Source organism: Fringilla coelebs (genome assembly GCF_963513975.1).
Source record: "Fringilla coelebs genome assembly, chromosome: 21".
Lineage (NCBI taxonomy): Eukaryota > Metazoa > Chordata > Aves > Passeriformes > Fringillidae > Fringilla > Fringilla coelebs.
This window is the reverse complement of record NC_140047.1, coordinates 1,781,203-1,804,853: the sequence shown is the minus strand read 5'-3', so window position 1 is coordinate 1,804,853 and position 23,651 is coordinate 1,781,203. Positions and strand designations below refer to the sequence as shown.

The following is a 23,651-nucleotide window of genomic DNA, read 5'->3' as shown; positions in this document are numbered from 1 at the left end:
AACCTTCCTCCCTCCCTTCTTCTGTAAATGCCATGATTCATGAAATTCTCTCTGTTTCACCTGGGAATTTGCTGGAGCACATGTCAGTTTGGAGGTGATTGCATTTACTGCAATTTACCAAACCTGTGCAGTGGGGATGTGACTGCAGAGTGTCTGCGGGTGATCCCTGGGGACACCCCCAAGGTGTGGGATTGTGGGATTCATCCAGAGGTGAGCTCAGCCCGTGTCTCTGTCACTGCTCTGACCCTGCCCACCAGCTGCACTTGGACATTTGTACCTTGCTGTGTGCCAGCCCAGGGCCCCGTGGTTTTGTACAAATCCTTTCAGCCACTGTTCTCATTAATGTGCCAGAACTGCGAGCTGAGCCCTCGGGCAGGCAGGCCCAGCCAGCTGTACTGTCCTGGCAGGGCAAGGTGGGACAAACATCTGGTGACACGAGGGCTGCAGCTGCCAAGCCTTTCAGAAGTGTCAGACTCTGGAGGATGCTTCATGCTTAAAAAAAAATAAAAAGTGAATATGCTTATGAGGGATGATAAATCTTTCTCAGCAATCCAGGAGGGAACGTTCAAACACTCCATAAGAGAGCTCTGGACAGATGTTGGTAATAGTGGCTTAACACTGCTGCCTAAACTTGAAATCCAAGTCCTGGGAGCAGTCAGAGTGTCTGAAGAACTCACACTGATGCAACCCTGGCCCTGTTTGGGAAGTGCTGAAGTCCTACATTGAGTCCTCAGAGGAATTCTGCTCACAGTGTTAATAAAGCTGCTCTAGGACAGGAAAAAAGCAAGCCAAGTAAGCTCTTCTAATGTGAGAGAGCTCAAGAGAGACTGAGTTGTCAGCATTTAAAGTAACTGCTGGATCTCCTCATAAGAAGGATTTACATGTTTCTATTACAATCACCCTGATTATTTAGTCCCCTGACATTTTAAAGTTTTCCAAATTTTTCTATATTATAGTGGTTTTCAGTAGAAGCCAAAATTTGGAATGAGATTTGTGAAATGTTTTCAACTGAGCTACTTTTCTATTTGCTGAGAATTTTTGTTTACACTTTGATTCTGGTGGAAATCCTGAATTGCATATTTCCAAAGTTATTCCTTGGGGTTTTTTTGTTTTTTGTTTAAGGTCCTGGTTTGAAGGTGAAATGATCCTTTGAGATTCTTTCTCCTGAAGTGCAGACCCTTTGATAGGCTAAGTATGGCTTGCACAGGTTTGAAATAGCTCTAGAAAGTGCCAGTCTGTTCAGCAGCTGAGCTCTCTGTGCCTTACCCAGGGTGTGCTGTCACCTCCTTGCAGCCTTCCCTACAGAAGAAGCAAGAATCAAAAAATTGCAGACAATAACAAGACTGAAAATCAATCTCTGAAGTTAACACATCCCCAGCTATCAGGTTTCTGTTTCACTGTTGCCTGCACACGGAATTTTCTGTTCTTGGTGTTCATTATTCCCTGGGAACCTTCCCGTGCAGCACAGCAGGGTCAGGACGCTGTGCCTTGGGTCAGCAGGGTGGGTGTCCCTGGTCACAGCCAGCGCCTCGGGCTGTCTCTGTGTGACACACTGGGGGTTGGACACGTCAGGTATGTGACCATGGTGTGTGTGGTCACCTCCCTGTCCTTCCTCAGTGCCAGGTTGCCCTGGTGGAGGGGGTGGCACCGAGTGCCCCTGCCAGGCACAGCTCCTGTGCCGTGCTCGGGCACAGGGAGGGGTCACAGCTGCTGTGACACGGGTGGCATGCAGACTGCTGAGCGAATCTTGCATCAGGAGGGTGGGACTGGCAGGTGTGTTTCCTTCCAGGGATGATTCCCTCAGGTGGATGAGGGGTCCCCTCCTAGGTACAAAACTTTGAGAAATAAGGGAAAGGATCGATGCTGCCTGCAGGCAATTGGGTAGTGCTGGGAGATGGAAAGGACAATAAATCCCAGAGGTTTTAGGCAACCCAGGGGTTTAGGTGAGCCCGGAGACAGGAGAGTAGGGCATGTCCCTGTGCGGGCTGTGCGCGGCTCCCAGAGCAAGCCCGGGGCAGATGAGCCCGCTGTGATCAGTGTAATTTTACAGAAATATCTGAGCAGACAGATAAAACGTGTTAAAAGCTCCTAATATGCAGCAAAGGGAGCCCGGGCCCGCGCGGGTTTGTCAGCAGAGGGTGCCAGAGCCCCGCGGCTGCTCCGCGCACCGGGGAGCGCACGGGGAATGTACCGGGGAGCGCACGGGGAATGTACCGGGGAGCGCACGGGGAGTGTACCGGGGAGCGCACGGGGAATGTACAGGGAGCGCACGGGGAGTGTACCGGGGAGCGCACGGGGAATGTACCGGGGAGCGCACGGGGAATGTACCGGGGAGCGCACGGGGAATGTACGGGAGCGCACGGGGAATGTACCGGGGAGCGCACGGGGAATGTACCGGGGAGCGCACGGGGAATGTACCGGGGAGCGCACGGGGAGTGTACCGGGGAGCGCACGGGGAATGTACCGGGGAGCGCACGGGGAGTGTACCGGGGAGCGCACGGGGAGTGTACCGGGGAGCGCACGGGGAGTGTACCGGGGAGCGCACGGGGAGTGTACCGGGGAGCGCACGGGGAGTGTACCGGGGAGCGCACGGGGAGTGTATGGGGAGCGCACGGGGAATGTACGGGGAGCGCACCGGGAATGTACCGGGGAGCGCACGGGGAGTGTACGGGGAGCGCACGGGGAATGTACCGGGGAGCGCACCGGGAATGTACGGGAGCTCACGAGGAATGTACGGGGAGCGCACGGGGAATGTACCGGGGAGCGCACGGGGAGTGTACCGGGGAGCGCACGGGGAATGTACGGGGAGCGCACGGGGAGTGTACCGGGGAGCGCACGGGGAATGTATGGGGAGCGCACGGGGAATGTACGGGGAGCGCACGGGGAATGTACGGGGAGCGCACGGGGAGTGTACCGGGGAGCGCACGGGGAATGTATGGGGAGCGCACCTGAGCCCGAGCTCGCCGAGCCTCCTGGGCTGCGGCACGGCCAGAGCCACCCCAGCCGCAGCACCGTCCTGGCAGCGCTGCCCGGAGCCACTGCGGGTGTGCTGGTTGTGTCCAGGGTTCGCTTTCCCAGTTGCTGGAGGTGATTGATGGGTAAGAAGAGTGAAATGAGCAGGGAGAGCTGGGTCGTGGAACTCTACAGGCATGCAGGGAGATACATTCTTTGGTATCCAGGGCTTCCTTCGGGAGTTCAGGTTGTACTTATGGCTTGGGGTCACAACAATTTGCTTATTGGTGTTAGGAACTTGGACAGGAATTCCATAAAAAATACATTCCTGTCAAGCTGGCGGGCTTCACCATGCTGAGGGGACAGCCTTGAATATCCAACAGACTTTGACAGACATCTGTTGATGTTTTTTCAGCTGCTTTCCAGTTTTAATGTCCAAACTAATGAGGCAGAGGGTGTTCTCTCAAGCAGTGTGGCTCTGCTGGCTTCTGCCAGGAGTGTTCTGCTTTGAAACTTCAGCACTTCCAATGCATCTTATTATGGCACAAATAGTGGGAAATTATTAAATTACTCCCATAAATTATCAAAAGTCAATAATCTTTAATAAAAATTCCATTAAGTGAAGTTATCTCCTTAGAATAAGCTCCAATCAAATGAATTTATACAGGAGGTAGGATCATGTCCTGAATTTATACAGGAGGCGGTGGTCCTGGTGGTCCTGAGCAGCCCTGTCCAGATGGGAGCTCATGGACCCCTGCTGGTCTCAGGGCCCTGGAGGGGAGGGAACATAACCTGGAGTTCTTCACATAGGCCCAGAGTCATGGCAGACACTGGCTGAATGCTGCCTGGTTTGAATTTTTTATTTTTTGCTTGTGTTAGTGTTTTTTTTCTATATCCTTATCACAGCAAAGTGAAGTTTCCATTTCTGAGTAGTTAAAGATTTTTGTGATAATGGGAAGTCTGTAAAATTAGGTGGAACTGCAATTTACATTTCAGCCTGAGGTGCAGAGAGGCTGCAGCCTCTTCATCACTTCTGCGCACTCTGAAAGAACATATGCTACAGACACAGCTTGTGAAAGGACTCAGCAGGCAGGTCATTTGTGACACACTGCAGCCTGAGATGCCAGAATTTAAGCAAAGATTCTGAATGGTATAGCTTAGCTAGGACATTGTGAAGAATAAAGCTTGTATGAAGTTTGTGAAGAATGAATGCTGGGTTTGTAGCTGATGGCAGCTAAATTGAAGCTAAACGGGGTTTGAGTTCAGAATCCAAAGTCTGTAAAAGCCAATGTAAAGGTAGCCATGATCTTCAGAGGATGCTTTTGCAGGCACTCCTAGAACCACAGCTCCTTCACCCATCTCTTCATTCATGTTTTTCCTGGGGAGGGGTCCATGACACTGGAAACTTCAGAGCAATGTGCAGCTTCCTCCCATGGGGCAGCTCTGATCTCTGCTCCCTGGGACAGGGACAGCAGCCAGGGTACGGCTGGGGCTGGGGCTGGGCCAGGGCAGCTCAGGCTGGAGCTCAGGGAAAGGTTCTTCCCCCAGAGGGTGCTGGCACTGCCCAGGCTGCCCAGGGAATGGGCACGGCCCCGAGGCTGCCAGAGCTCCAGGAGCCTTTGGACAGCGCTGCCAGGGATGCCCAGGGTGGGGCTGCTGGGAGGTCTGGGCAGGGACAGGGGCTGGGCTGGGGGATCCTTGTGGGTCCCTTCCAGCTCAGGGGATTCTGTGATATCTTTTTTAGCTGTGTGTGCCTGTATATTCTGTAACACAAAGGCAATAAAAGGAAGGTTGTAAAAATGTGAAATAGGCTTCAAAATCCCCAAATGAAGACACCTACAAAGAAGTACCGCTTTGCAGTGTTTCTGGATTGCTTGTTTCTAAAGATTTGCTTGCTTCTAAAGATTTAAGTTACTCTCACTTCAAGTTTTCAAATCTTTTCCATACCCAGGCAGAATAGAAACCTACTTTTTTGTTTTGGGGACATTTTCTGGGAAAAGATTTTTTTATACGGTCACTTCACCATGTTTCTGAGCATTAAGGGAATCACCAGCTCAGGCAAAGCTTGAGATACCAACCCAGAGCTGATCCTATGGAGGTTAACAGACTGTCAGGAGGGAGACTTCCTGCTTTTCCCTGCATGGGTCAGGAGCACTTTATTCACTCCAGCCCAGCAATGGCCCTGATTGAACTGAAATCACTCAAAAGGAAACCAGTGGACCCCAGTTCCCTGTCTGGCCATGGCTGTGGCTTCAACTGTTACTGAGAAAGCATAATGGGAGCTCTGTTCACACCATCTCCATCCACCTGGGGGTTGCTTTGCCCCAGGGACAGCTGCAAGCAGGGCAGGTGTCAGACACTGTCCATCCATCCATTAATCCATCCATTAATCCATCCATTAATCCATCCATCCATCCATCCATCCATCCATCATCCATCCATCATCCATCCATTAATCCATCCATCCATCCATTAATCCATCCATCCATCCATCCATCCATCCATCCATCCATCCATCCATCCATCCATTAATCCATCATCCATCATCCATCCATCCATCCATCCATCCATCCATCCATCCATCCATTAATCCATTAATCCATCATCCATCATCCATCCATCCATCCATCCATCCATCCATCCATCCATCCATCCATCTATCCATCCATCATCCATCCATCCATCCATCCATCCATCCATCCATCCATCCATCCATCCATCCATCCATCCATCCATCCATCCACCCTCCTGCCTCAGCACAGTGTTATCAGGCTGACTGTGTGCTCCCTTAGTCCTTCTGGCTGCAATACAAACCAAAACAGTCCTGCATGGCCCCAGCCATGAGCTCGGCATCAAAATCAAGAGCTTGACAATGACCACAGCTGCTCTGGAGAAAAGCCAGCAGTCCTTGGAGAAGTGGTTGGCAGCTCTTTGCAGAAGCCTTTTCCTTTGGCTGCTCCATGCTGGGTTTTCATACAGGGAATTGTTTGAACCAAGCAGGAGACACTCATGTCAGCAATTGCCTTCTTGTGGGCCATCACCCACCCCTGCACACTGGTCACTGCCTCATCCTGCAGGACTGAGCACCTGCAGGTATCTTCTCCCTCTGGACACACTTGATTTAGACCTAATGGATAAAGCTACAAACTGGATCCTGACCCCCCTGAAACAGCAGGCACGTAACGAGAGAATAGCCATTTGAATGGAGAGCAATGGAATTTCATTTCATGTTAATTCCTGAGTTACTCTCATATGATGTCAAAAAGCAATGCTTGAGGAATTTCAGATCACGTCAAGGTCAAAAGAAGCTCTGAGGAGAAATTGTGACTTTTTTTTACTGTTCAAAGGAGTTGAAGTGCCTCAAAGTGTCTTCTGGTGAGAAACTTCTACTGTAGTAGAAGCCCCAGCTTGGGGCTTGTTAGAGCTGCCCTAGATATGGGTGTGACCCCAGGATGGTGCTGAGAGGGAGGCTTTAGTTCCCTGTCCCCCAGGAGTCCTCAGGTCCTGCTGGGATTCCCATACAGTGATATTTGAAGGGGGTGTCCTGAGATCCAGCCCACGCTCTGCCCTCTGCCCAAGCCTGTATTTGTTGGTTACTGTGGTGGGGTCCCGTGGGACACAACCTGGAAAGCCACTGCTTGTGAATGGAGAAATTTCTCCCCTTTGCCCAACTGCTGAGCAGAGCCAAATTCTTCAGAGTCCTGGACCATGAATCTGCCATTTCAGAGGGTTTGTGTTTTTTGACAGATCGTGGATGAATTACAGCCCTTTTTGTTTTCTAGGAGACCAATGGGGCAAAGTGTGTTTAGGCTAAAACATATTTGTTCCATTTTTGGTATCCTCCCCTCATACACACCCTGTGGTTTTATTTTTTTTATATTTTGGAGCTGAAGGCCTTCAAGAAAGTGAGGGCCCTTTGCTTGTACAACATGTTGAGGTTAATTCTGACTCTCTGGATCATATCCACAGCTGCTTGCACTTGGCAGGTTTGCTCCCAAAGGTGACCCCTCCCACTGCCTGCTGAGAATCCAAACCTTTTGAATGGTCCTGAGCGACATACACCTCGTGTTAAATGTGGGGAAGAGACTTCCAGAGTCACAGATCACGTGTGGAGAGCAGGAGGCTGTTCCTGGGAGCCATCTGGATGCGCTGCTTGTTCTGTGTCATGTCCTGCTCCCTGGGGCCTCGCTTCCACTGCTCCACAACAAACCCAAGGTGCTGCTGTGCCTCCAGCCAGCACAGGGACTTCAATCACTTGTTGTTATTGCCTCTCTGTTTGTGTTTTTCTAAGCATTTGTGTTCTACCAGCACACTCAGAGTGAGTGCTCTCGAGGGGGAATTTCCTTCCTGGTAAACAATCCCGCAGTGTGATTCAGCAGGAAGGATGTAGTGGTTAAGGCACTGGACTGGGATTTGGGAGACAGGGGTTCTGTTCCCAACACCACCACAGTCAAGATGTGATGATGAGTGGAAGGGCAAGCAAACAAAGAGGAGGAGCTGTGTAGCTGTGGCAAAAACACGATTTCACATGGCCTGTTAGTCCAGATTGGGGTTAGGTAGGTCTGGGGTTTGCATAGAATCATAGAATCTGCTGAGTTGGAAAGGATCTCAGGATCATCAAATCCAACTCTTCACCTTTGCAGGAATTTTGTTTGGCTACTCAAGTAGAGCATTAGGGACTCCTGTTTGTGCAGTTCAAATCTGGAACTCAGCTTATTCCAGGAACCCAGCTGGGTTTTTAACTCCATGTAGTTTTACCTTCCATGGGCTCTCAGATGCCACTTTCCAGGGCTTCTTGGTTGACTCAGTTCAGTTTCCCATTGCATTCTCTGATCTTCTGGCACATGTTCTATGGCTCCTACACCAAGTTGCACATGCATGTAGGTTCTCCACTCGCCTGCTAAATTCAAGGACAACAGTCCACACACAAGATATTATCTTTCTCACACAGGATGAAGTTCCTACAGTTTGACAGTAACTCTATTTTTTCTTTCCAGAAACAAGAGCTTGGGCTGCATCTCCGAGTTTAGACCTTCAACCTCAGCATCCTGATCTGGTGTCGCCTTTGGGAGGATGAATCAGGACAGTCACTCAAGTGATCAGCCCACGGGTGAGTTTTCATTCAGCATGACTTGCTTTCCATTTATTTTCTTACTGCTGTTGGAGAAGAATGCTGAGTCACAAATAAAGCAAAACGTGAATCAATGCCAAACTGCATGCCATAAAGATTATTGGATCTTTGAGGTTTCCTGTCCACATCTGGATATCAGCATTCTTACAATTCTAGTCCAGGTTGAAATTTTTTCGAACATTTTTTTTTTCTGGAAGTTCTCAACAGTTCAGAAGAACTGTTTTATTACTGTGTTAGACAAGTCATTCTGCTATTTGCCATTACTTAGTTTTCTCATTAATTTCATTGGTAATTGGTTACCCTTTACAGTAAGGGAAGATGTGCACATACCATTGTCAGGTATGTCCCATCAAGTCCAAGGGTCAGGGTCCCTGCTGGAGAGCATGGATAGACAGAAATTTGTTACCTCTGGCTCAGACCTGCCATAAATTTGCTTTCTTCTTCCATCCCCATCTTTGGCTGTGGGAGCTCAGCCTCACCGAGTGCTGCTGGCAGTGTGTGCTGGGAGGGGCGGATGCCAGGGGCTGTGCCTGCAGCCTCCCAGGCTCTGCTCAGCCTGGGCTTTTTTGGAAGTGTCAAGGGGCATTCTTAGCTCTGACGTGAGGGCTATTTTTTGACAGTTCCCATTGTTCCCCACTCTTTGTTCATGGGTGAAGTCTTTTTGTCTGAGGCCTTTGTCAGAAATAGAGGCTGTTAGGAGAGCTGTCTGCTCACAGGTTGGGGGAGTTTTCTTTTGTTGTTGAGTCCTGAGAATTTCTTCCTTGCCTTTACAGACTCGCTTGGGCAAACTTGCCCAGACAAATGAGGGGATTGCTGGGATCTCCCTTTGCTAGGCTTGCAGGGAGAGGGGTGCTCAGAGCCACCACCCGTGTGCCCTGCTCTGGCTGTCCTTGGCCACATGGCTGGGGCAGAGCAATTTGGGGTTCTGAACATCTGCCTACACTAAAGGCCTCACCATTGTCCATGGGTTTGAATCTGGGGCTGAAAAATGGAAAATTTAGAAAAATTCCTGTGGTAGCATGAAATATCTGTTCTCTAATATGCAGCACGTACTTTTATTACTGTGAACAGGTGATGATGACACATCAGGATGTCATGGAGATTCATGAATCATCCACAGAAGGACCTATAGAGGCTGGGTTTAGGGAAAAAGACATTCAAGTCTCTGTAACACATCCTGGGTGCTTGTGAGAAATGTCTGGTCAGAATATTCACAGATTGCTCATTGCAGCCTTCTTTTCTGTAGGTGTAATAAATGCTGTGGTTTGAGTTTAGATCCACTCTCTAAAACAGGCACAGGAATTAATCTGTCCGGAGGGACTAATTTTCCATGTATCACTTATGGACATTTTACACCTCCTGTTGAAGTGCTTAGTCCTGGTTCATCTTGGAGTCAAGTCCTGGGTTAGACAGGTGTGATCACTGGTGATTTACACCTGACTGAGGATAGGGATCTTCCAGTCTGGATCTCCATTTGTTCAGCTTCAGCACCACCTATTGAGTTTGACATTGTTGGTTCATTTCATTCTCTGAGCCGCCACTGGAGCTAAACTTAGAGAGGAAGGATATTATAATCTTGTGAAAGATTAAAATACAGTTACTGTAATCCAGCTGGAAGGGGAGACCTGTTCTCAGGGTGAGACACAGCCAAGGTTTTTCCCATTCTGTCCTCCCCTTATATGCAGGAAGGAAGTACTGGCAAAGGCCCCCGAGCTTCCTGAGGGCTGGGGAGCGCGTTTGCAGACACGGCCCCGCGCACCATCCATCAGCAGCCGGGCAAACAATCGAGAGCGCGGGGAAAACAGCCGGGATAAACACCGGGGACAGGGCCTGGGGCACGGCCTGGGGACAGGGCCTGGGGACAGGGTCTGGGGCACGGCCTGGGGACACAGCCTGGGGACAGGGCCTGGGGACACAGCGTGGGGACAGAGGCTGGGGCCAGGGCCTGGGGACACAGCCTGGGAACAGGGCCTGGGGACAGGGCATGGGGACAGGGCCTGGGGACAGGGCCTGGGGACACAGTGTGGGGACAGGGCCTGGGGACACAGCGTAGGGACAGGGCCTGGGGACACAGCGTGGGGACAGGGCCTGGGGCACGGCCTGGGGACAGGGTCTAGGGACAGGGCCTGGGGGCACAGCCTGGGGACACAGCGTGGGGACAGGGTCTGGGGACAGGGCCTGGGGACACAGCGTGGGGACACAGCCTGGGGACAGGGTCTGGGGACACAGCGTGGGGACAGGGCCTGGGGGCACAGTGTGGGGACAGGGCCTGGGGACACAGCGTGGGGACAGGGCCTGGGGACAGGGCCTGGGGACAGGGCCTGGGGGCACAGCGTGGGGACACAGTGTGGGGACAGGGCCTGGGGACAGGGCGTGGGGACAGGGCCTGGGGGCACAGTGTGGGGACAGGGCCTGGGGACACGGCCCTGCAGCCCTGCAGCAGCCCACTCCTCGGGGGCTGGGCCTGGCAGCAGGCACTGCACATTGGCTGTCCTTCCTTTATCATTAAGCATCTTAATAATCAAAGTGCCCCTTCAAAGAAGCATCTCAGCAAATGAGAAAGGGAGGAAGGGGGGCAAGGGGCTGATGTTTGCTGAGGAGCTGCTGTGCTGGCTGGTGGTGGGGCCTGGGGCCAAGGAGTGCTGGGGATGCTCTGGGGTACAGAGCACCCCAGGTGATGTCTGGGTCACTGTGGGTGCTGGGACGAGGCAGAGCTTTCTGTCAGCTCTTCAGGGCAGTGCTGAGGCAAAGCCCTCGGTGATGCCTTAAGGAAGGAGGAGCCAAGTCAGGTGGTGGCCTCACCTTTGACTGGATCACCTTTGCTAAATAGGATTATCTCCAAGAAGAGGCTCAGAACTGAATTGGGATCTTTTTACCTCTATCACTGCTTTTGTTTAAATGCTGCATTACAATATTTGGGTCGTATTTTCAGATCTATCTGCTCTGTAACCTGTTTTTAACCATTCCTTAAACCAACTATTTGGGTTTATTAATTTATATTTCAGTATGACTTTAGTATCCTCACAAACCTTGAGCTGGGAATTTCTCCCTACAAGTACCTGAAGGGAGTTGGTAGTGAGGTGGTGGTTTGGTCTCTTTTGCCCTGTGCCAGGGGACAAGCCAAAATGAAACGGCCTTAGTTGCAACAGGGGAGGTTCAGATTAGTTATTAGAAACATTTTTTCACTGAAGGAGTGGTCAGGCTCTGTGCTGACTACCTGCAGGAGCACCTCATCTTCCCAGCCAAATGTGCCTTTCTGGGGTTCTTTCATTCCTTCTCCTCTGTTTCACATTTTTATTGTCCTTTGTCTGGGCTTGCAGCAGGCATGGGGTGGGCAGCAATCTCCTTAAATGCCTTTACAACACACTGCAGTACAGAAATAATTTTTTATTTAAGCTCTATTAAGAATGCAGGATTATGGAACCCTTATTTTAAAGCTGAAGGTATTTCTGCAGTGCTAACACTTACTTTTAAATCTATCAAAAATGCACATAAGCAACAGCGAGTGAAAAAGAAAAGAAAGTAAGAAGTTCCTGGGGATGGGATGGATAATAAACAGCAATCCTGGCTGCATGGTTATGAAAATATTAACCCAAAAAATTTACCCATCTGGCCTAGAGCATGAGAACAGCAGGTTTCCCCATGCTCAGTGCTGTGTGTAGATGCTGGAAGTTGAAGCTGTCAACTTTAAAATAAAAACTCAGCAACCTGGTTTCAGGTCCTGCTGCAGCCCCCCAGTCCCCAGCCTGCTGGTGGCATTGGGTACTCTCATTTCCCTGTTTGGGAGAGCATTAATCTTCCCCTTTGTGAAGCTGTGTGACTGTACATGGCAAAGTGTTCATGCTAACTGCTTGCAGCATTTTTAAATGTCTTTCTAGAAAATAACTGGTTGTGTGTTTGCTTGTTCTGGGCATCCTGTTTGGAAGGAGGCACCACATGAGTGGTCATGGGTGTGATTCTGCTCAGGTCCTTCATGCATTGATCTCATTGTAATTTTATTAACCTAATGATGCCCTGTCACAGCAATGGGTTAAAGAAGAGACAGGACTGTGGTTTGTTGGCAGTGTCCCATGAAGTCCAAGAATGCCAGCTGGAGATGAACCCACGAGCAACAAGGGGAACGTGGCACCCTGGGACAGGCACTGAGGTTGTGTCAGGACACTGGGCTGGAAGGACTGGGAATTCTCAAAGATGGGAGAGCAGCAGGGACTGCCAGCCTGTCCTGACATGTGGCTGTTGTGGTTCGTGGCGCAAGGGAAGCCTCGGGACTGCCAGAGTCTTGGAAAAGACAAAGAAATAGGCTTGTGATAGTAAGTGCTGTTTGCCCAGGAGTACAGAAACACCGTGTGCCTGGGAAGAATAATGTTTAGATTGGATATGTGGTCATACAGCAGAAACTGATGGATAATGAAGGAGTTTTCCAGGAATTGCCTGCTGGTCTCTACATTCCTCTTTGCAAAAAGGCATGGAGTATAACAGCTGCTTCCACCCACTCTGGTTCTTTCACATAAATCTAGTGAAGAAAAGGGTCAAGTTAAATCCAACTGTCCCAAATACCTTCCCAAACCCTAGCAAGGTTCAGGTGACAAGCCTTGGTGGAAGAACATCCTGTGAAATCAAACAAGCACTAGTTACGAGAGAGACAGGAGGTGACACTGTCCTGCAGCCCCGAGCCACAGCGCTGCCACTTGGTGCCTGCTACCATCCCGTGCCCCGGGAGGCTGCAGGGCTCCCTGCATCCTCCTCGTCCTGCTGCACAGCCCTGGCTCCTGGGCAGATGTGCTGTGTGCAGCGCCACAGCTGTAACCACAGCTCTGCAGTCCAGGTGTTGGAGCACAGCCCTGCCCGGGTGTGTGAGCAGGGAGGGACTTGTTTGTGCCGCAGTGGGAACGGGGAGCAGCGGACACGTCCTGCTCAGAGGCTGCACCAGGGTTTGCTGTGTGTGATTGTGCCTTCTTTTAAATTAAACTATTTTGCAAGCACTTCCTTCCTGCATTTCTCAGAAGGAGGGAGGGGGGTGTGCAAAGAATGTTGAACTGCCTTTGACGGAGGAGGAAAACTGAAGAAAACAAGAGATGCAATCCTAACTACTGACCTTTTACTTGAGCTTGGTGATGTTTTTCAGCAGCAGAGCCTCTGGGGAGTAACAGCATCCTCCTTGCTATTGTGCTGCCTGCCCAAAAAGGGGGCTAAAGTTCAGCTTTTATGATGTTCTCACTCTGGGCTTGTGGGAAAAAGGCCACATTCCCTTTCTTAGGTCATACGAGTGCAAGAGATGACAGAGTCCTACAGTCTAACCCCAGGGCAGGAGGCCAGTGCAGAATGGGACTGGGATAGACAGCTTGGTAAATACACTGCCAGCTTTTTCTCCTTATGGAGAGTCACAGCAGGTGGGAGGGTAATTTACATTGTTAAATTAAAAGGCACTGATTTATTTTATGTTGGTGTGTTATTGTTTCATAAGAGCACATGGGTTGCCATAACTTCTGATGGACTCTTGCACTTTATTGTTAAATCCTCCTTTTCCACTTTGGTCAACAGTTACTGGAAATGAACATTATCTACCAGGACAAAAACAAGAGGCAAATAAGCATAAAACAAAATCCCAACTTTCTCCCCAGCAAACTAGAGGTTTTCAGGGAACCTGCCATAGTTTTGAGGACTGGGATGGTGCTCCTTGGCCCTCAAACTGTTCACTTTACCTGGGGTGTAAAGAGACTCTGGTCCCTTTGCTCACGGGTCAGTCTCTGTGTCTTTGAGCTGCCACCTGGTCTGACTGTCCCACTTCCCTCAGCCACATCTGGTGTTTCTCTCCATTGAGGCTTCCTTCAGCCTTGCTGAAGTGTTGTTCAACAGACACTGAGCTGGTGTTTCCACATTGCATGATCCTGACTGGTCTGTGCTTTCTGAAATTCAGGGTCTGGGAGCAGAGGAGGTGGTTCTGCCTGGAAAGGCTGCCTATCATAAGGATAAATGCTGTTCTAAAATTACAGATACTGTTTTAAAGTTTCTATAAGGCATACTGTTTAAAAAACAAATCTGGATGACGCTGACATGCACTTGTGCATTGACATCCTTTGGCAGTGCTGGTAACTCTGCTCCAGGGGCTCAGGTTGCTGATCAGCTCCCAGCCCCCCATGAGCAGCAAGCTGAGAAATCCTGTCCTGGGGCTGGTGTGTGAGTTTGCCTTCAGCTGGAGTCTTCTGCATGGCAGAGCACATAAAACCTTCAGGACACTGAAGGATAGGTGTGACTACCTGATGTGCAGTCAGTACTGTGAGTTCTGTGTGATAAGGAAAGGTAAGGTGGGTGTTCTGGCTGAATGGAGCAAGTGGAAGTGCTGACTGATCAAACAGCTGAATCACAGCTCCAAGAGAAAGGTCTTGCTCCTGCCCCTCTCTCTCATGCTCTTGCACCCAGTCCTGGCACCCTCCTTGCTCCTGCGCTGGACTTGGAGCCTTCACTGAATTGGGTCAATTCCCTGGCCCACTAAGAGCAGATCTGTGTTTTGGCCAAGTTCATTTTCTGTGGAGGTGAAGCAGAGGGGCAGCTCCAGTCTCTGCTCTGGGACAGGGACAGCAGCCAGGGCACGGCTGGGGCTGGGCCAGGGCAGCTCAGGCTGAGCTCAGGGAAAGGTTCTTCCCCCAGAGGGTGCTGGCACTGCCCAGGCTGCCCAGGGAATGGGCACGGCCCCGAGGCTGCCAGAGCTCCAGGAGCCTTTGGACAGCGCTGCCAGGGATGCCCAGGGTGGGCTGGGTGGGGGTCTGGGCAGGGACAGGGGCTGGGCTGGGGGATCCCTGTGGATCCCTCCCAGCTCAGGATATCCTGTGATTCTAATGAGAATGTCACTTTGCTTGTGGACACCTCATGTCCTAGTAGAATGTCTTGGCACCAGGCAGGTGGTGTGATACAGCCAGGTGTTTATTCAGAGTGCTTGAGGAAACGTGCAGACACCCAGCCCATCTTTGGGTGGCTGTTTTAGGGGCACAGATGTGTTGGTGTTCCCTCCTTACCAGGGTACCCCACCCTGTGGCACGGTGAGCTGTCAGACTGTGGTCAGAGGAGGCAGCTCACCCATCTTGTTATTTTTCATTTATCTTTTGTGAGTCTTGCCTTTGTAGTGGCCTCCAGTGACTGTCCCTCACATGTGGAAAACACAAACACCCAGTTACCTGAGTGTGCAGGCAGATGTGTGGGTTCTGAAGGAGAGAAATGAGGTGCTTGGAGGTCTGTTAACACTCTGGCATTTCTGGTTATCACAGTGAGGGTGGAGGGAAATTAATGCTGTGAAAACAAGCCTGAAAATGGGGGGGGTTTGCCACAGACAAGGGATTTGGACCCGTGACGTGAAGCCCAGGGCAGTGGCATTCAGGTAACACCTGAAGTGTGTCTGGTGAAGGCAAGATCACAGCCCCTGAAGATTATTTAATATTTCTCTGTCTTTCTGGCTCACAAGTGTTGATTTTCATATCTGCCAGGACTTGCCCGTGGCACCTTGTGGTGCTGTGTGGTGCAGGTGCTGGCCATGCACTCCTGCCCCACTGCTCCCCTCGTTCCTCACCCAGCACTGAGTGGCTGTGGTGGCTGTGGGAGATCCACCATCCTTGCTGCCCCCTGGGAGGTGCCCATTGCACAGAGCTGTAGCCTTTGGCTCTACACATCTCTCATTTAACCTTACTTAATTTTGGCTAATCTGAGAACGGATCTCTTTTCATTTTCTGCTGGATGCACTTTGCACTGAGCTATACAGACATTGGAAGGGAGAAGAATTTGTCTAAATTGTTTGTTTTTCCTTGGGAAAAAAGAAATGGAGATTTATTACCAGTTTTCCCTCTCCAGGGCTCTCCCTCAGCAAAGCCCTGCTTCGGTGGCAGAGGTTTGCAGCGATTCAGCACGACAAAAGTTCACACAGTTCAGAGCTCCAACAATTACAGAGGAACATTTCTTGGGATTTTTAAAATGTCCTAGACACAATTAAAAGAATTTCTCAGCAAGGAGAGTGCAAGCTGGGGACTCTCCAGCAGATGTAATCACTCAAGGAAAACTTTGTTTGGCTTGGCTGGGCCCTGCCTTCGTTCCACGCTCTTTCATCCCACCACCAGGCTTTGTCTCAGCCTTTGCAGTGTCTCTCTGTCTTTCCTTCTCTCCATCTGCCCCACATTCCACTGCAGGCTGAATGGGACAGCCTTAACCTGGCTACTTCCAAGACAAACAGCAAGTCAGATGGAAAAAGGGGGGCCCTTGGCTGTCAGGAGGCTCCGTGGTCACTCACTTCCTAGAATTAAAGTCTGGGAGTTGATCTGTAAGCCAGCCAAGCCAGAGACAATGATTGGGTTCCCATTTTGTTCCTTTGATACTGTCTTAAATATGTGCAATGACTGGGAAAACAAAATTTGCATAAAGCAGAAATCCACTTTCTCATGCAGATCTGTCCTACCCTGTGTCCTCCAGTGTGGATGGCACAGGTGGCAAAGCTCAGCTGTTGTGTCTTACAGGGTTTTGGGAGCCAGGCCTGTTGTTAGAGAACAAAGCTGTAACCATTCCTGGCTAAGATGGGATAGTTTTGGTGGCCACATTGATGGGATGGGTACAGCTGGAATTCCGGTGTTGGACTGCGTGGTCCTTGTGAGTCACTTCCAGCTCAGGAGGTTCTGTGATTCTGTAAATCAGCAGGAGAGATGCATTAAAGCCACTGTGACCCCAGGTCAGTTCCAGTATGTCCAGCCAGGCCCTGTTTTTGTGCCATGGCTTTGCCCAGTCTCTGGACAGGGGTACTGCCTGTCCCACGTGTGACAGGGGTGCCTTCCCCTGCTCCAGAACCACCCCTGGACAAAGCTGCTGCGCTTTTTGGATGTGAAATTTTCAGTTCTAAACCCCAGGGTGCTGCTGGGCTGTACCAGCTTGTGGTGATTAGAGAGCAGGTAATTATTGACTGTGTAGTTTGCAAGTTCTGTCGCTGATGAAGCTGGGATAAGAAGAGGGCAGATTCCCTCTCAGGCACTGAGGGACATTTAAAATGCTGCAAAGTGCCTCAGGTTGGGTGGGAGGCCTGAGATGTGCCTGTGAACTGGTGCTCATGGGCACAGAGCCCTTGAGAGCAGCCTGAGCTCTCTGTGCAGCCCCCCACCCTCTATACCCACCCCCCCAGTGGGGCCCAGGCAGGGCTTGGGGTGGCAGATATCACACACTGAGCTGGCTCTCTGCTTTCATTCAGCGCTGTAACTCGGTACCACGCTCTAAAGAGAATTTCCATTGGTATTCAAGGCTCATAGACCAGCTCTGCACGGTTCCTGCAGCTTCCAGGGGAAAGGACTTTTCCATGCATAATTTAATCACGTTCAGCACGGCAGCAGTGGGGTTTTTTTCCTCAGAAAGTCTATAACATCTCATGGGTGAACTGCTATACTTGGAGAACTCTCAGTGCGCTTGCTTATCTCGCTCTCTCAGATAAACACCTCTCAGCATCCTGTTTTTCTTGTGCCATACGAACAGGAAGAGAGCGATTGTTTGAGATGTGCGTCAGTCAGAGCTGGAACCAGGCAGCCCCTTACCCTCCCCATCACCATGGAAACCACCAAATCCCTTCAAACACATTGGTGCTGAGCTGACAGGTATCCTGGCTTTTCCACTTAGCTTCCCCAGAGCTGTGATTTTAACATGCAGGACCTCTCAAAAATAGATTTTTTAAATTTTATCTACGAGGTGCAGCTATAAATTTTGGAAGCCATCACTACTTTTGTTTTAAGTAGCAGTGAGATCTTTTATTTGGCCATGGATTTGGTGCTAGGAGCAGTGGAAGGGCTCAGAGGCAGCTCTGCAGTCAGTGGGAGCGTGGGGTGAGGGACTGGCAGGGTTCTGCCTGAGCCTTGGGCAGTGTCTGCAGCGTGTCCTGGAGAAGCGGCTTCAGCCAGCCAGCCTTGGGAAAAGCTGTTCTGCAATCACTTCAGGGTGACCTGGAGAGCTCTGTGTGTGGAGAGAGCAGATTTGGGATTTGGGAGTGATTGGAACTGTTCCTGGAACCTCAGGGTGGGATTTTCAAAAGCTGCAGTAGAAATATGGATGAAAAATGCATCATTTGAAGATTCTGATAATGCTGAGTGTCAGTGCTGGTCTAGGGGCAGATGTCCCTTCCCATGGCAGGGGAGTTGGAATGAGATGATCTCTACGGGCCCTTTCAACAAACTAGCCTGGGATCCTACCAGAGATGGAGTTTTAGTCTACCACTCTGAGATGTAATTAGCCAGAGGAAGAAGGAGAAATTCTTTTAACTTAGGGGTTTAACCATTGTTTTATTCAACATAAGCAAAGCAGCAATTTCCCTCTGCCTCCAGAGGGCTAGGTTCAGCCTGGACAGATGGGTCTCCTCCACTTTGTTTACCCGAGTAAACATGTCACCATGTCCCCAGGTGCCACATCTCCGCCTTTTCAGAACACTTGCCAGGCTGGTGACTCCTCCACTGCCCAGCACTCCTGGCTCTGCCCAGGGCCTGGCTCCCCCTGACCTGGGAAAGGGAAAGGTGCTGCCCCATTCAGCAATGTGCTGCTGCTGAAATATGCTCAGGGGAGGCACTGGCAGAAGAAAAGCTGGGAATGTCTTTTATACAAGAATCAAACTATTGTTACTGTTCTCAAAAGAAAGTTGGATGGATTCAAATATGTACTACAGCTTTTTAGAATTAGCAGGTGGGGTTTTTCAAATAAAACTACTTAGGATGCACAACCTAAAGGTTGTTAGGTTTAGGACTTGGGGATTTCCAGAGATGTCTGGAGGCAAAAAAATAGATATAATTTTAGCTCTGTGATAGTACTCTGGATCTGATGATTCTTTCCCATCCTGTGCTTGAGTCCTCTGGGGCTGCTGCTGTTCCTGGCAGTCTCAGTCTCTTACATAATTAAGAAGTTTCCCCTTTTATCCTGCACAATATCAGTTTTCTTCCCCTTTGCAGGGTTGATAAGTTTGAAAGAAGAAATGGTTACTTTTCTGGAGGGCTGTTGAAGGTGTTTTTGAAGTGAATTTCCATTTCTATGAAAGTGCCATTAACTCAGTGCAAGGGCATTAACTGGCTGTGACAGAACCTCCTGCTCCTGGCCTGAGGAGGTTGGCAGGACAGTGGGATGTGAGGAAGGGCTCATTCCATGGCACTGATTGTTGTCCTCCTTCTGGGAACGTGGTGACTCGCTCCTCACCCTTCCCTCAACACCAAGTTGGTTTATGGGAACAAAACCTAATTCTCTTCATCACTGGAAAAATGCATGGAGCTGGTGCCTAAAGGAGGTAAGGGTAACCTGGCTGAATTTTTGAAGGAAAATAAAAACTGTAACATGAAACTGGGGGTTTTGTTTAAACAGTTTTGAACACAGTAGTGCAGAGTAGAGTACAAACCCTGGTTTGGTGAGGATGGGGACCCACCCAGCTCAGGGCCTTGAGCCACCCCTCTGGCTGTGCCTGGCCATGAGGGTGGAGGGAGAGGTGTAAAATGGGAAGGGAATGAGGGACTGCAGTGCTCTGCTCCCCTCCCATGTGTGTCCCCACTGTCCTGTGCCAGAGAGTGTCATCCTGGTGCTGCAGAGCCCTCAACACTGAGGTTAGAGCCTGTCTGACAGGGGAGGAAGCCATGTGAGACTATTGACAACTACCTGCACAAGGGTTATGATTATTACATTTTTAGGCTTTTATGAAGCTGGAGTTCATTAACTGCCTAGAAAGCAACCTCTTGGTGTTATTTTTAGAATTGCTATTTCTGTACAGATTGCTGCACTTCTTGTCCAGCCAGGGTGCACTGAAAGCATCCCCAAACGACCTCTGCTTGTCTGGGGCAATGTCACACCTTGTTTGGGGTGACAGTGTGGGACAGCCTACTTCACTCCTGGGCAAGAGAAGTTACTGCTGCCCAGGCTGGGTCATCTCAGGCACTGCAAGGATGTCCCAGAGCTGGGTGACACCTTGGTGAGGTTTCATTTTTATTTGTTGAGTTGGCACTAGCTATGAAGGGCACCCTCTGCTCTGGTGCTGGGTGTGGTGCCCAGGTGTTGTAAGGGAGGGGATTCTGCCCCTCTGCCCTGCTCAGGTGAGACCCCACCTGCAAAGCTGTCCGAGCCCTGGGCCTAGCCCAGGGAGGATGGGGAGCTGCTGGATGAGTCCAGAGGAGGCCATGGAGCTGCTCCAGGGCTGGAGCCCTCTGCTCTGGAGCCAGGCTGGGAGAGCTGGGGGTGCTCACCTGGAGAGGAGAAGGCTCCAGGCAGAGCTCAGAGCCCCTGCCAGGGCCTGGAGGGGCTCCAGGAGAGCTGGAGAGGGACTGGGGACAAGGGATGGAGGGACAGGACACAGGGAATGGCTCCCACTGCCAGAGGGCAGGGATGGATGGGATATTGGGAATTGGGAATTGTTCCCTGGGAGGGTGGGCAGGCCCTGGCACAGGGTGCCCAGAGCAGCTGTGGCTGCCCCTGGATCCCTGGCAGTGCCCATGGCCAGGCTGGACAGGGCTGGGAGCAGCCTGGGACAGTGGGAGGTGTCTGTGCACGTGGTAGAGGTGGAATGGGATGGGCTTTAATGTCCCTTCCAGCCCAAACCAGTCTGGGATTCTGTGCTGTTGTTGTTGCTCAGGTGTCTGTAGACTCTGGGAGGGAGAGGAATGTGGATGCTCTCAGGGCCAATGTGGGGAGAGAAGGAGGAAAGCCCCTGTTTGCAGCACAGGGGTGGCGTTGTGCTGAGCCTGCCCTGCCCCACAGAGCCTGGGGAGCAGCTCTCCAGGCTCTCCATTGACAAAAAGCACTAAGAAAATAAGAGGGCAATGTCACTGCCTGTTGTGCTCAGCCAAGCGAGCCTTCTCTTTTAATGAGAGTGCATTTTGTTTGATCTGAGTTTTTTGGGGGGGAAATGATGAATTTTAGCCATTAGGAAAACAAAAGGCATGGTTATTTGTGAGGATTGTTTTATAAGAAGCATATGTGTGCTTTATTATTCTTGTGCTTGAAGTGTGGGGATTGTTTTCAGTTGGGAGGCTGCAGTAGAAGAATGTGAACTTCTGACTCACTTAGAAATCGAGCATGTATCAGCCAAATGCTGAGGTTCCTAATATGTTTTCATAACTCGAATTTCTCAGAATGGAAAGGATCTCACTTGCCCTTAGTTACAGCAAGATTTTTGTTGCCATTGAGAAAGGCTGGCTTCTTTTCTAGAAAAACTTCTCCTGCTTTCAATACACTGTTCATTTCCCTTTTCCCTCTCCAGCAGGGCAGTTTCTCCATGTTCTGCCTGTGCACCTCATTCTCCCTCATATTTCTGTTTGAGCTCCTAATTCTGCCTCTCCAATAATGATGTAGTCAGCAGCACAGACAAGGTTTGGCTTCACAGAGCGATCCCAGGAAAGTGAGGGCTCAGCTAATGCACCTGAGGAATTCTGGTTGTGTGCTTGGTGTAAGCTTATGCAAGGGTATTAGAGAACAGACATTCAGTAGGACTGATTCTGTGATACGTGACTGCATGATGGCACATTTACAGAGTAGTTCCAAACCAGAGTCTCTTGGAGGAATTGCTGGCCTGTACCTTGCAAGGTCCACCACCAAGTTCAGAGTTTCTGTTAAACAAGTCTGTCTGAAAGATTTTGATAAAGAGCCACAAAAAGATAAGCCTCTAGATACTGACCTCCTTCCTCAAGTGAAGCAAAATATTTCCTGCTGAGTGAAACAGCTATCTCAGATTGGAATAAAGCTTTGCCCCTGCTCTCAATACAGGCAGAGCGCTGGGCTGGGGTAATCACTCTGAGCTGACTTTTCCATCTGGCCTATGAACAAAACATAAACTGGTTCTGCAGTTCCCAGGGATGCCTGGGCCAGCTTGTGGCAGTGTGTTAGGTGATGTGACCCCTTCATTTCAGAGCCAATCCCAGCTGTGGGAATCTTCATCTGCTGTGGAGAGGCCGCAGGGGCAGGCGAGCAGGAGGTGGCTGTCGTCACAGGGCTGGAGAAACAGAGCAGTCACAGCTGGCTGATGAATGAAGAAATGTGGAACCATTCACCTTATATGAGGTTTCTGGTGACTGAGAATGAGCTGATGTTCAAATCAGGTGATTGCAAATAAGAACGTCAGAGCATTTTGGGATATTTTCCCCTCCTGTCTGATGTAGATCCTCCCACTGATTGCATTAGTGCAGAAGGGGAATCCAAATGTGTGGATGAAGAGCTGGAGGAACAAGTAAGAAAAGCCTTTCTTTCCCTTGCTGAACCTGGAGTCCCAGACCTCCCCAGAGGCTCTGTCTTTAATGTTAAAATGGCAGGGGAGGTGTGTGGTGTGAGGAGCTCAGGACTGTGGTCGCTGGTGTGGTTCCTTCCCTCCCGGGATGGGAAGGGTTTGGTGCAGCTGAGTTCAAAGCTCTGTGGATCAGAAAACAGCAGCTCAAACTGGACACTGAGCCAAGGCTGCAGTGAGCCAGACAGGCCTAATAACAAAGGACTCTCTCCATCTTCTTGCTTCATTTCCTTGCTGCAGGAGTTCAGCTACAGGCACAGTTAGCCATTCTCATCATATCTGCCTTTTGTGGGAGGCACAGTGAAGGAATGGGTTTGCTGGGATGGGGAGGGAATGGGTTTGCTGGGATGGGGAGAGAGTCTTGGAGCTCTGGAAATGGTGCTAAAGCAGAGCAATGTATTGTTTCTAAAATGAAATCGTTTTGTGACATCTGATGCTCTTGTAACTTTGGCTCTTATGGTTTCAGTGGTGGAAATGGAGCAGCCTGTGCTGGCAGCATTCTCTGTCCCTGCAGGCACTGCTACCTGAGCACTGCAGGGAGCACCTCTGGCTGCTTTCAGTCTTTAGTGGGGGACTCAGCACTGCAGTCAGGGGGGATTGGGATCAATCACCAAGTGCTGACTCAAAATAATAAACTGAAAGGTTTATTTATATTACATGTGCTCATTAAAGGGGGCACAGCATGAACACCTGGAAGGTGTCACAATCTGGGGGTTTCTACAGAGGAATTTTGTACCTTTTTAATTAGATCAGTTTATCCTCAGCGGTTCAAATTTAGGCACTAGAAAATGTATCCATTCATTTTTGCTCCATGTAAGTGATATTATTTCTGTGCCTGTTCTTCTGCAAGACCAGCACAGTTGCTGTGAGCTGCAGCCACTTCTGAACAAAATTGAGACAAACTAGGTTTGGGGGGTAAGAGACTTTGATTAATTCACACATAACACACAATTTGTTTGTCCTCAGCTGCAATTTAAATGACCCAGAGTGGGTGTACCCCTCATGCTGCTGGGAGCGGAGAGGGTGAATGGCTCTGCTCACCCAAACCCCCAGCTTGTGCATTGTCTTCATTGAGGTATTGGAGTTTTAAAGTCCAAACAGGCCACCTGCCCTAAGGGGGTCATGGAAATACCTTGAATTTTAGTTTTCCTTTCAGAACTATGCCTCAAAGACGTGTTGAGATAAGCAGGAGTTTTCACTGAGAACAGATTCCAGGGATTTATTGGGGCAGAAGGCACACAAAACAATATGTAATAGTAAAAATTCACTGATTGTCTACTGGGTGGGTTGGATATTCCATTAAACATTTATTAAAATTCA

General features: G+C 50.1%; 1 protein-coding gene across 5 annotated transcripts in view; it reads left to right on the top strand.

Annotated features, from left to right (window-relative positions):
- The window catches only part of EXD3 (exonuclease 3'-5' domain containing 3), a 253,050-nt gene that overhangs the window by 45,120 nt on the left and 184,279 nt on the right, over nucleotides 1–23,651 (top strand). For all 5 annotated transcript variants that reach the window (XM_084219682.1, XM_084219681.1, XM_084219679.1 and 2 more), the window contains exon 3: nucleotides 7,950–8,062. In XM_084219682.1, coding sequence (XP_084075808.1) covers nucleotides 8,026–8,062 — 37 coding nt within the window. In that variant the 5' untranslated portion in view covers nucleotides 7,950–8,025. The remainder of the gene's footprint in view (nucleotides 1–7,949; nucleotides 8,063–23,651) is intronic.